The sequence below is a fragment of the Pseudorca crassidens genome, chromosome 9 (assembly GCF_039906515.1).
Source record: "Pseudorca crassidens isolate mPseCra1 chromosome 9, mPseCra1.hap1, whole genome shotgun sequence".
In the NCBI taxonomy this organism is placed as follows: Eukaryota; Metazoa; Chordata; class Mammalia; order Artiodactyla; family Delphinidae; genus Pseudorca; species Pseudorca crassidens.
Genome location: NC_090304.1, coordinates 37,812,880 through 37,826,270, shown reverse-complemented (window position 1 = coordinate 37,826,270; position 13,391 = coordinate 37,812,880). Strand labels below are relative to the sequence as shown.

Sequence of the window (13,391 nt, the reverse complement as noted above, 5' to 3'; positions counted from 1 at the left end):
CCGATCGGGACCGGAGGAGCTCTAGGCCAAAGGGGTGAGCCAGGCAGGATCCCGGGACCCTTCACCGCTTAAAGCCGGCGAGAGGAAATGAAACAGGCGGGCACCGGCGGGGAAGGGAGGGAACTAGCGGAAGGTGTCATGGCGGCCGCGCTCTGGGGTCACGTGCCCCGCAGGCCCGCCTTGGTACTTCCGGTCACGTGCCTTCAGAGTTCTCGCAGCCAGCGATGGAGGCGAGACCCCCCGGTAACAGAGGCGGTGGCGACGGCTGCGGCTGCTGGGTTTCAGCCTCTTCCCGGCAGCGTCTCTAAGAAGCGCAGCGGAACTCGACTCGACCTAGCTCAGTAACTTACTCCTTGCCCAAGGCCGTAGCTCCCACCTGGTAAGTTTAGACCGAAGAATGGGGGTGGGCGGGCGGGTGAAGAGCTGACAGGCCTGGGGGCCGCAGGACGGCGCGGAATCTGCCTCTTTTTCCTGTGTCCCTGTCGCCGTTGCCACAACTCCCAAGCCTGCGGTCTCGTAGCCCTTTATTATTCTGACGCGACGAAGAGGCGACCCCTAATCTACTTGTCTGTAGGAAGCCTTATCTCTCCACTGAAAGCAGGGACTCGAAGATTTATTCAAAGCCGGGATCAGACTTGGCTCATGAGGATGAAGGACACGGAGGCCTCTCTGGGGCTGAGAAGTCCGTCCCGTTAGAAAATGTGCTGTTGAGTCTTTTGGTTTCTGTAAGGGAAAAGCTTTTACCTTAGTGTCCACACACCTTTTGCTTTACCTGTCAAACTTACCACTCTTAAAATCTTCTTAACATGTGTGCTAGGCCAACCCCCTACACACACATCACATTTTGGTCTGTGCCCAATTTGATCATCTTTAAGCACCAACACATGGAAGTAAATAATTATTTTAGAAATTCCCCAGTGTTCTCAGAGACTGCATTGTTTAAGGAAGTGTATTCAGTTGACTCTTAAATGCCCGCTTTAGGGTCTGTAAAATGGGGGGCGGGAGGAGAGAGATAAAAACAACCTTTTGCCCATCAGAAGACCCAGTTTTAAAAACATACAAAAACTAAGTGGTTTAAAATATACCTTGCAGTAAGTACTGATTCCATAAAGGAGTGGAACAATTTTTCCCGTTGAATTCTTACCAGAAACCCCAACATACAAAGCAGCATGCCATGGTGGAATTGAGTTTGGGAGCGCTCAGCCTCCCCTCTTGGAACACAGTGTGAACATCATGAACTGGGCTTTGGTAACTAAGCCAAAGCTGCCAACCCTAAGATCGATTTAAAAAAATCAAAACTAGAACAAATGAGATGGAGAGGTCACAACAGAGGGGAAGGTAACCTCTAGTATCAGGCTTATGGCTTACAAAAGATCTAGACTCTGGAAAGAACTTTGTACCTTTTAGCAGACCAAAATCCATTATTTGGAAGAGAGAATTTGGAGGCATTAAACCTGTTCTGCTACTCTCACTCATCTGACATTTGGCAGGGCATCAGACTGATGAGCTTTGAGTCTCTCCTAGGGGATATTAAATACATATGGTAGTGCTAATGTTAAAAAAAATCCACACAAATGCAGAGAGGGCTCTTTAAAAATACTAGGAAGGTTGGTGCAAAGAGAGAGGAATCAGTTTAAAAGAATGCACCCAACGATCAACTTCAGTCAGTTGTGGCTGCCTCCTGTACGACCTGCTCTCAAGGCTTATATCTTATCCCTGCTGGGCTGTCTTTACACCTTTTAGCCCTGCTTTTCTGCGCTGCTGGTTTTTCCCTTACCATCAGAATGTTGTCAGGTGTACCTTGAGCTTTCCTACCATTTTGACCACTATTTCTACTTCATGGATGCTGCTACTAGAAGTGTCTTTGGGGACTTCCTTGGTTTTCCAGTGATTAAGACTCCCTGTTTCCACTGTAGGGGGCATGGGTTCGATCCCTGTTCAGGGAACTAAGATCCCACATGCCACATGGCATGGCCAAAAAAAAATGTTTTTTTAATTTAATAAAAAAAAAAATGTCTTTGTCCCTTCCTCCTTTTTCTCTTTCCTGCCTGCAATGTGACAGTGTCAGGCATCCATCTAATAGTCCCTCCTTGCTCCATTTATGATTACCAACTGATTGCTCTTCTCTCAATTTTGGTATCGTACTCTTTGTCAGCATGCAGTATTTATTAGTGAATATGAGCATACTCTTCCCTCTATCTTGCGTCTCTGTCGCATTTTCCTCCTCCTGCCTCTCCCATCACTGCTGTAAAATGAAAAAGTGCTCGGTCTTAAAATTGCTACCTCAGTTATTCCCTTTAATATCTTCTTTATGTGTGTAACTATCCTTAAAACAGTACATTTTGGTCACTCTTTACATACTTTCAAGGTCTTATTCCCTGTAGTGCTGAATTGTTAACATTTTTTAGGACTGCCCGATGGCAAGCAGCATTCCAGTCTCCATTTTGTATGCTGGCAGACACAGAAGCGCTTTCTCTAATAACAGTCCTCCTTTTAGTGAGTGATAAGGAGTTTATATTTCACTTGTTGCCTTCTTTTCGTCTGCCCCATTTATCTCTGCACATTGGAAAAGGAGATGTAGGTGATGGAAATGCAGAGACATGAGATGTAGGAAATGGAAATTTAAAGATTTCTCCTGAATAGTTTCAAATTCTTCCTATCCCTGTTTACTTATAAGCCAGTTATTGGAATCTGTGAGGAATGGTACTCTGATCTGTGAGTTGAGAGCTTTAGTGCTTCCTGGAGTTTAGCCGAGGATGTCTGTACAATGGCTTCTTGTTATGTATTAACCAAGACTGTATTCTTTTAACAACAGAGATCTTAAATTGATGTCATAGGTATTTATTGGACTATTCCTATGGACTAAAATATGCTGCTGGGCTCTGTATTGCCATGAATACAACACATGCAGCCTCTTCCCTTCTTTATGAAACTTGCGGTCTTTCGGGGAGAAAGGCATTAAAAGAATTACATTAAAAATTAATTGCAGGGACTTCCCTGGTAGCGCAGTGGTTGGGAATCCGCCTGCCAATGCAGGGGACATGGGTTCGAGCCCTGGTCCAGGAGGATCCCACATGCCACGGAGCAACTAAGCCTGTGCACCACAACTACTGAGCCTGCACTCTAGAGCCCGTGAGCCACAACTACTGAAGCCCATGTGCCTAGAACCTGTGTTCAACAAGAAGAGAAGCCACCGCAATGAGAAGGCTGTGCACCGCAGCAAAGAGTAGCCCCTGCTCGCGGAAACTAGAGAAAGCCTGCGCGCAGCAATGAAGACCCAACGCAGCCAAAAATAAATTCATTAATTAATTTAAAAAAATTAATTGCAGTAGTGATAAGTGTTGTGAAGGGAAGAATACTGTAACTTTGAAACTTAGACAGAAAATGAGTAAAAGCTAGTTGATGGAAAGGGAGGAGAATGTGCAGAGGCTCAGCACAAGGCATGCATGTGCCTTTAGCCTCAAGCAAGTAAATATTTAACTGCAAATGAATAAATGCCTTTACTGGAGGATTTTGCTATTTAAAGAAGTCTTGTGGCAGATTATTTCATAAAGTAAATAATCTTTTAAGTAAAGCTAGATCTTCATCAAGCCACTTTGTTTAAATATAACTGCACCGGTGTTTTTCATAAAATATTCTGTGGCTCTTACAGAGTTCTACTAGAAAGAAGTTTTTGCCACCCAAGGAGCCACCTTCAAGAAAAATCTAGAAATCATAGAAGCCCTTGTAGGATGGTCCTACTGGTTCTATTAAACTTCGTAAAACTGGTCCTTGTACAATTAACAGAGGTGCTACAGATGACCAGGGAAATTTGCCAAGCAGGTTAGCTGTGAGACAATTGACTAGTTATTCCCAGTGTTCAATAACTTATCTCTGATTTATTTTTAAAGCTCCCTCTAAATAGATTTTAATATGAATGGTTTTACATGCTATGCATAAGAGGCTATGTTTTTCCCCAATTGATTTAAAGTAGCCAACTCTAATAGTTCTATTAATCTAATTTATTCTCCACTTTACAGTTTCTCTGTCTTCATTCATCTTTCTCCTTATCTTCCCATCTCAGAAAGGTTTTTTTGTTCTTTTCCAAAGTTAACACTTTATTTGTGCCCATAAGCCCAGTTAATTGGTGACTTGCTCTGTCAGCTGTAACCTTGTGTTTCCTCCATATATGGACATATTTTAAATTATCCTGTAATTATCTGCTTATCCCCCTCCACACACACACCTCTCCTATCTTTCTCAGATTTTAATTCATGTTTCCTAAAATGTGATTCATATGATATGCAGTTTAATTTTACATAGTATAGACAGGTTTTTAAATGTTTTTAATAGTTACGTGTTTATTATAATGAATATTATAAAATTAATATTAAAATATTTAATGGTTCCATAGATTTTATAAAAATTATTATAAGTTAAAGTTTTAATACTAAATAAAAATAGTACACATATTACAGAAATTGAAAATAACAGTTTTAATTCTTACCAACCCTAACACCTTCCCATGTTACCTTATAGATGTGGTTTGATAGAGAACAAACTCTTGGAAAGACATTTTTAGTAACTGCTTTTCTCATTACAAAATACATATTTATTGTAGATAGTCCAGAAAACAAAAAGAACATTCAAATCATCTGTAGTCCTATCACCATAGGTAACCACTATTAAATTGGGTGTATGTCTCTCCAGTCATATATATTTGCAAAATAGCATAATGGAACTCTAAGGTCAGACTGATCCAGATTCAAACCCAGTTCTACTTCTTGGTGCTTTGGGAAAGCATCTTGATCTCTCAGACCCAATTTCCTTTATCTGCAGAATAGAACTAACTAATAATAGAACCTACCTCAGGATTGTTAGCTGGGGACTGAATGAGATAATGCCTATGAAGAATTTAGCCCAATGCCTGGCACGTATTACAAGCCTTCAATAAATTTTAGAAGGTTTTTTAAAATTTAAGAATATGGAATCAAACTACATGCTTTTTTTGCTTGCTTTGATCACCTAACAGTTTATCTTTTCATGTCATTAAATAGTCCTTTAAGGAATTCCCTGACGGGCCAGTGCTTAGGACTGTGCATTTTCATTGACGGGCCCAGGTTCAATCCCTGGTTGGGAAATTTAAATCCCACAAGCTGCGGCACAGCCAAAAAAAAAAAAAATAGTTCTTTAAAACAGTGGTTTTCAAACTTTTTAAGCGACAGTAATCCTCTAATCAAAATCTTTGGAGGACATCAAATAAGTTAATCAGTTAAAAGATGGTATTATATATTAAGAATTTTGACCCTTTATCATATATAATGTATGGATATTAAAACTGGAGATTGTAAAGTAACATGGGAAAATGTTTTCAATGGCAAATAAACAAGATAATTAACTTGGCTGTACTTCATGATTACATTTGTAAGGTGAGTACAGATAAGCACAATTTAAAATTAAGAAAATTGATGTTAAAGTTGTGAGATTGTGGCATTTTTTAAATCCCTTTTTGTTAACTTACTAGGCTCTGTCCCAACATTTATAAATGCCCACATAATACAGACTATTTCTACCTGCGTGACTCAGCAGCACCTCACACTCATTTTCAGAGCCGAATTCCTTGCCTTCACTTTCAAACTTGTTTTTCCTTGTTCCTGTTTCTGTGAGTGGCATCGCTGTACTCATGTCAGTTAGGCTTAAAAGTGGGGTATGAGCAAGCAGCTGTGATACCTCCTTCAGCACAGTGTCTATTCATCCTGCTTCCTCAGTACTCCTCCTTGTCTCTTCCTCTCCATTCTCACTGCCACCAGCCTGGTTCAGACCCTTTCTGGTCCTCCCTTCAGTCTCTCTCATATTGCCTCAGATTAATTTCCTAAAATACAAATCACTCCCTTATTCAAATCTTTAGAAGTTTTCTGTTGTCTGCCACATAGGGGGGTATTCTCCACTATCTTCCTCCATCTTAACTGTCCAACTTCATATCCCACTGATCCCCACTATGAACTTTGTGCTACATCCAGAGTGGACTACTAACCATTTGCAGAGAGTCTGGAGCCTTTGCCCCAAGCCATTCTCTTTGCCTATAATGCTTATTGCCTTTTCTCTGTCAAAACCCTCATTCAAGACCCAATTCATAACTAACTTCTGTATAAAAAAGAATAAACTACCAATACATGTAATAATGTGGTGAATTTCCAAAAACATGTTAAGCGAAAAGCTAGAGACAAAAGCATACATAGTGCCTGAATTCCATTTATATGAAGTCCTAGTACAGATAAAAACTAATCTGTGGTGATAGAAATCAGAAAACAGTTGCTCGAGGGCGGGAGGAAGAGAATTGACTAGAAGGGGACATGAGAGAACTTGGGGGGTGATGGAAATGTTCTCTGTCTTGTTTTGGGTAATGGTACACGGGTGTATACAGTTGCCAAAACGCATCAAACGGAACACCTAAGGACTATGCATTTAGTGATTTGCATCTTGTTTGTTCAGTTAATTATAACTGAATTATTTTTATTGCCCTAAGATATCTGTGACAAATATTTGACAAAGCCTCTCATGTGAAAAAGTTAATTGCCTCTGAGTCCTAATTCAGAACTCAGAACTTTGTCTCCCTTTTGGGACTTTACACATTCTAATTTGTATACACACACACACATCTTGCTCACTAGACTGGAAGCTTTCTCAAAGCAGAAATCACTACTGGCAGACATTTGTCTTCAGGTAATCCCTAGACTTCTTGGCTCAGTACAGAACTATTGAATAAATGTATTCACACTGACCCTTTTCCTTTCCATTTTTGGGGTGGAGTAGCCTGTAAGGAAACTAAAAGGGAAGATCTGGCTATTCAAAATTCAGGTAGTCAACTTCAGAGAAATTAAAATTTCACTCTTTTTTTTTTTACTTGTATTTTTGATTTTTAAATCACTGTTTCAGTGAATAAGAAATGTTACAATAAAGCTTCACTTGTTTGCTCAAATTTAATTCTTATGACACTTAGATATGCTAACTTCTCTGAAATTATAATTTGTACCTGAAGAAGTAAATATTTTTAAGTTATATTTTAAATCATTCCTTTGGGAATGAAAGCTAAAGTCATAACTTCACCAGAAATGGCATATATGTGCCATTTGTGCCACCACTTTCCCCATCGCAGCCCATGGCAGACTTCATCAATCATGGCATCTTCCCTGTTGAGCCCAAACAGCTTCAAAATCCTTTTCAGCCTCATATTACAGACAGCTACACTCAAGACTCTAGGATTTGGGTTGAGTGGCTTAAGATTCCCAGGATGGGGTGAACCTGGGGGGAGCTCCAAGCTGTTTCTTCCTAGGTAACAAATTAGCCATATACAAATGAATCTTCCGCTTAGACTGGAGAGCAGTTGAAGACATTTGATTGTTAAAAGATGGGGAAGATAGGGCTTCCCTGGTGGCGCAGTGGTTGAGAGTCCGCCTGCCGATGCAGGGAACACGGGTTCGTGCCCCGGTCCGGGAAGATCCACATGCCGCGGAGCAGCTGGGCCCGTGAGCCATGGCCGCTGGGCCTGCGCGTCCGGAGCCTGTGCTCCGCAACAGGAGAGGCCACGACAGTGAGAGGCCCGCGTACCACACACAAAAAAAAAAAAGATGGGGAAGATAGCATCTGAAGTGTTAAGTGTTAAATTCTTTCAGTTTTTTTTTTTAAGCATATTAGACCGGGTTTTAGATCTAGGAGTGGTTTTGGGAAGGTCACACAAACCCTTTGGCTCCTAGTTTTTTCAGTTGAAACAAATTTGAACTAAATATCCAATAGAGTGCTGTGTAATTCTAAAGTTCTGCAATATAGGTTACAGACCACATATTTGTAGTCAAATCATGTGTTTAAGATTTAATAATATAACAGGAAAATAAATTGAAAATACTGATTAGCATATGTGGAAATGGTTTGAAAACTGCCAGGTGTTGTCAACTTGCAGTGTTGTGTAAATTCATACCTGTGGTATGAGCAAAATGAAATTTGATTTTAAAGGAATAACGCCATACAGCTTTATCTTCAACTCGGAAAGAGGGAAAAGACTTTTTTCCCTCCTTATTACTCATTTTAGATTTGGAAGGGACTCAAGTCAATGAATCCAACCCTAACTGAGATGTGAAATCTTTTTGTCTTTTTTAGCACCTTCTAGCCGTCATGGCGACTTCATCTGAAGAAGTTCTGCTGATTGTAAAGAAGGTGCGACAGAAGAAGCAGGATGGAGCTCTGTACCTCATGGCAGAAAGAATTGCTTGGGCACCTGAAGGCAAAGATAGATTTACCATCAGCCATATGTATGCAGATATTAAATGTAAGTCGACTATACTAAGTCTGATGTATGTCATATTTGTTAGTAACTTTATAAGAAGACTGATTATACAGTCTCTGTGGGGTTTTTATTATAATGTCAAAAAATCAACTGTATAAAAATAATTATAGAGTAGGATCATTGAATATATATTATTCTGTAACCTGTCTTTTCTACAATAATAGAGTATGTACAGCTTTACATGTGTAAATCTACCTCACATAAAGATCTCCACACATACCATCTTTTTTTTTTTTTTTTTTTGCGGTATGTGGGCCTCACTGTTGTGGCCTCTCCCGTTGCGGAGCACAGGCTCCGGACGCGCAGGTTCAGCGGCCATGGCTCAACGGGCCCAGCCGCTCCGCGGCATGTGGGATCCTCCCAGATTGGGGCACGAACCCGTGTCCCCTGCATCGGCAGGCGGACTCTCAACCACTGCGCCACCAGGGAAGCCCCATACCTTCTTTTAAGAGTTGCATAATAGTCCACTGAATGGATTTACACTTATGTATTTAACCAGTCCACTATTGAAGGACATTTAGGAAGTTTTCAGAATTTTATTATTGAAAACAATGTTGCAGTATTGGTCTATGCACTAATATTTTTTTGAGGTTTTATGTATGGAATACATCCCTGCAGTGGGCTTACAGGTTCAAATGGTTCATGCATTTAAAATCTTGATAGATGGACTTCTCTGGTGGCGCAGTGGTTAAGAATCCCAACTGCCAATGCAGGGGACATGGGTTCAAGCCCTGGTCCGGGAAGATCCCACATGCTGCAGAGCAACTAAGCCCGTGCACCACAACTACTGAGCCTGTACTCTAGAGCTCGCGAGGCACAGCTGCTGAGCCTGCATGCCACAGCTACTGAAGCCCTTGTGCCTAGAGCCCGTGCTCCGCAACTAGAGAAGCCACCGCAATGAGAAGCCCGCGCACCGCAACAAAGAGGAGCCCCCGCTCGCCACAGCTAGAGAAAGCCCACGTGCAGCAACGAAGACCCAGTGCAGCCAAAAATAAATAAATTAATTTATTTTAAAAAAAAAGCTTGATAGATGATGCCAGATTGCCCTGGCATAAAATTGTATCTTTTAAGTAAAGTCGTCTAATCTTTGGTTATGTGGCCATCCATCATCTGTTGAGAAAATAGACTTAGTTTTATACTAAATGTAGATGGGAGGAATACAGAGCATAATATTTTTATATCCTTTTTATGATTTTCAGGTATGAAAGCTAACATCAAAACCCCTTCTCTTTTCAAATTTGCAAAATTAACTTTGAATTTATTACCCAAAGGACATGGTACTTTGTGGCTCAATAATAATTAGGTTTAAAGGCACCAAGTGAATCCTGGGATTTAGAACCTGTACTCTGAAAGGGATTTCTGCAATTCACCTAACTAAAAGATCTTGAATAGGAGGGACCCCAGGGGAGTTGGGTAACAAAGCCCTCAACAAATTGTGGTATCTTAACTGTGACCATTAATATGGATTCATTTATTTTCCTGGATATGAGATTCTTCTCCTAGATAAAATCCTGAACAGATTTCAAGGAACATGACACCTCAAAACATAGACAATCCTCAACTTGCAAGTGGTCAGTTTACAAATGTCCTTTGTGTATAAACAGTTGCCCTAAGGACTTAACCTCTAATTTGCTGCTGGAAATGACCAAGATCATCTTTCTCCACTGAAATAACTGAGAATCTTAATTTTCAAAAGGAAATACTGTTTAAAATTCATCATAATTCAGTACTGCCTAAGCTATCTGGTCTTTGTCCACTCTCCTGGTAACACTACTTCCTTTCAAACCTTTGTTTCTGTGGAGAAATGCCTCACCAAGTTTCTAATAGTAGTCTTAACAAACTAACATTTGTTCTACAATAGACTCATAAATTAGGAACTGCCTGTATTAGTATTTCTCTTAAACGGGAAGCTAGCCTTACACCTTTGCAAAACACATACTCAATATGATACTTACAGCATGCAATAAAGAATATGCCTTGGGCTTCCCTGGTGGCGCAGTGGTTGAGAGTCCGCCTGCCGATGCAGGGGACGCGGGTTCGTGCCCTGGTCCGGGAGGATGCCACATGCCGCAGAGCGGCTGGGCCCGTGAGCCATGGCCGCTGAGCCTGCGCTCCGCAACGGGAGAGGCCACAAAAAAAAGAATATGCCTATCTTCTGTATTTCAACAATTCTTCTCAGCTGTTGGGGAGGAGAGCACATACCCAAATTTAGATCTGCACCAGATCAGTTTTCATTTTAAGCTGAATATTTGAAAGAATGCTCATTTCTGAAAGAAGCCATTGAAAGTTGTCAATAATACATTACTAAGGTGAAAATTAGCAGTTAGATAGTTAAAAAACTTCAAAAGTAGGCCTCTCAGAGGCACGAGCTAAGATAGAGCAAGAATAAAGCAGTGACTGAGAAGAGATAGTAGAGAGGAGTGATCGTTTGTTTTGGAGGTATGGGATAATGGAACAGGCTGGCTGACAGTGTAAATTGCTTCATATTGCTCTTTTTGGCAGTAAGGTATTTCATCTAAACTGTTGGTTTGGAAGCAGCATTTTCATTGAAAAAGTTCCTGTTTATTTAAGTGTTAGTAGGTTGCTTGGGGCAGAGAGCTCTAGGTAATGTGTTCACACTACCATTAGTCACCCATTTAGTGAGACAAAGCCCCTTCATCTGTTTCCCTTATGAAGAAGACAAGTCACGAGGCCCACTTTTTAAGAATACAAGATCTCTATTATGTAGGTATATTTTGACATTTCCAGCTCCAAATTAGTATGAAAATCTTCAAAGTTACAGAAGAGTTTAAAGAATAGTACAATGTGTACGTGTATATTGTATACCATCTAAATATTAGTAATTTTGCCATATTTGCTTTTTTATGTGAGTGTACACTTTGACTGCTTATAATTTTATGACACCAAGAAAATTTTAATAAATATCCAGACCATTGTTGCATTTCCCCAGTTGTCCAAAGTTTTTTATACCTGTGATTTTTTTTTTTTTTAACCAATACCTAGTCTAGGTTCATGTATGTAGTTGTAGCCTCTTTTGTCTGTTCTTTAAGAGTATGGGCTTGTAGAATATCACACAGTCTGATGGTCTCCTCAAGGTTTTGTTTCATTTTTTCCTGTATACCTGTATTTCTTATAAAAGTCAGGTCTACAGGCTTGATTATACTCAAGTTAGACATTTTCAGCAAGAACAACACATAAGTGGTGGTGTTGCTATTCTGTCACCTCAGAAAGCCCATAGTGTCAGGTTGTTCCATTTTTAATGAGGCTAGGTTTGGTCACTTGGTTAAAGTGCTGACACCTGATCTCTCAAATGTAAAATTATGTATTTTCCTTCGCAATTAGTAATTAGGCCATGGGCTATGTTTTGGAGTTTTTTGAATCGTGACAAATCATTTTTATTAATGATATTGTCAGTTGGAAGCAGCTATTCAGGGTGGATTCAGGACTCTGGGTTGGCTGTTTAGAAAGCTTTTAAGAAAGCTGCCCAGTTGAGTGGAAACCAAAGCCCTTTAGTATCCGTAGGTGGAAGCAGTGGGTGAGAAGTGCCACACAAAAAGGATACTGAAGAAGGAAGCCAAGTGCTAGCAGCGAATTTGTTGAACCATGCTCTGGTTATATGGGATTATTTGAGAATTGTACATTTCTGCTGAAGCATCAAGATTGGAATAGGGCAACTAAAGCCCAAAGGAAGCCTGAGTCTTGAGAGAAGTAACTTATTGTATGACTTTCCACAGTGTGAGTGTCCTTATCTAACTAGCCTCATGCTTCTTTTTAGGCCAGAAAATCAGTCCAGAAGGAAAAGCTAAAATTCAACTTCAGCTGGTCCTGCATGCAGGGGACACAACTAACTTCCATTTTTCCAATGAAAGCACAGCAGTGAAAGAGCGAGATGCAGTGAAAGACCTTCTTCAGCAGCTGCTGCCCAAATTCAAGAGGAAAGCAAATAAAGAACTGGAAGAGAAAAACAGGTGAAGGAGGAAAAGAACAGCCTTTTAAAGAGATGCTAGGTTCTCACCAGTCAAGTAATAGTTTATTTCTCACCCTTGTGCTTTGACAGTGCAGTTTAGGAAAATATGGGCTTCGTTATCTTTACCTCTGTGTTTGGTTATTAACTTTAGCATCTTACTAGCTTTGGCTTTCGGCAGATGAGATAAACTCAGACGAACTGCCTCAAACCTAACATCTGATTAGGAACAGAACTGCGATTCGAAGGTGCTAATAAGGTCCCTTAATTCTCTAGTTCTCTGTCACAGAGAAGATACTAAACCATTAGAAATGTGTATGTGAATAAGAAACCTGAAAGTAGTCATACTGTAAAAAAGTTGAGCAAACATTCTAAAATAATGAGAATTTCTGATAAGATGAATTGTCTTTCTGTGCTTATGGCTCCAGGTGCTTATCACCATGAAAAACTAGTTGCTAGAAAATCTCTCTTCCCCATTCACCTTTTTGTGAAAGAATACAGTACAGTACAAATACAGCCTTTGTATCACTGGAATATAGGGATGAATAAGACCAAATCCATGCCTTCAAAGAGTTTAGCCTTTGCTTCTTCAGACTGACTTCTGTTTATCTGCACTTACATTTGTTCCTCCAAAAATGTTTTTTTGCTTTTAATTACAAATGAACTAAATGACCTCTGCCGCTCAGTCATCACAAAATGAAAGTTGGGTGTTTCATGTGGCTAAAGTCTTTTTTGAATGTTACCTAAATGGTATTTTATTCTAAAAGTTCAATATGTTCGATATATTCTATCACCAGAATGCTGCAAGAAGATCCTGTTTTGTTTCAGCTTTATAAAGACCTTGTTGTGAGTCAGGTGATCAGTGCTGAGGAATTCTGGGCCAATCGTTTAAATGTGAATGCAACAGAGAGTTCTTCCACATCTAATCATAAGCAGGATGTTGGCATTTCTGCAGCATTTCTGGTATGTGACCCTTCTAGATTTCTAAAGGGAAAAAACCGTGGTATATGTATTAACAATGCCACTTCTTTTGTAAAATTTAGCATTTTCTTCAAGTAAATTAGTGGATACTTCAGTATCTATGGTATTCTTCTAAAATAATTTTTA

At 40.1% G+C, this 13,391-nt stretch overlaps 1 protein-coding gene across 2 annotated transcripts in view; it reads left to right on the top strand.

Moving 5' to 3' along the window:
• The first annotated feature begins 134 nt into the window (after positions 1-134).
• Positions 135-13,391, top strand: part of GTF2H1 (general transcription factor IIH subunit 1) — a 38,542-nt gene continuing 25,285 nt past the window's right edge. For both annotated transcript variants that reach the window (XM_067749680.1, XM_067749679.1), the window contains exons 1-4: positions 135-379; positions 8,134-8,302; positions 12,096-12,288; positions 13,082-13,247. In XM_067749680.1, the coding sequence (XP_067605781.1) occupies positions 8,149-8,302; positions 12,096-12,288; positions 13,082-13,247 (513 nt within the window). In that variant the 5' untranslated portion in view covers positions 135-379; positions 8,134-8,148. The remainder of the gene's footprint in view (positions 380-8,133; positions 8,303-12,095; positions 12,289-13,081; positions 13,248-13,391) is intronic.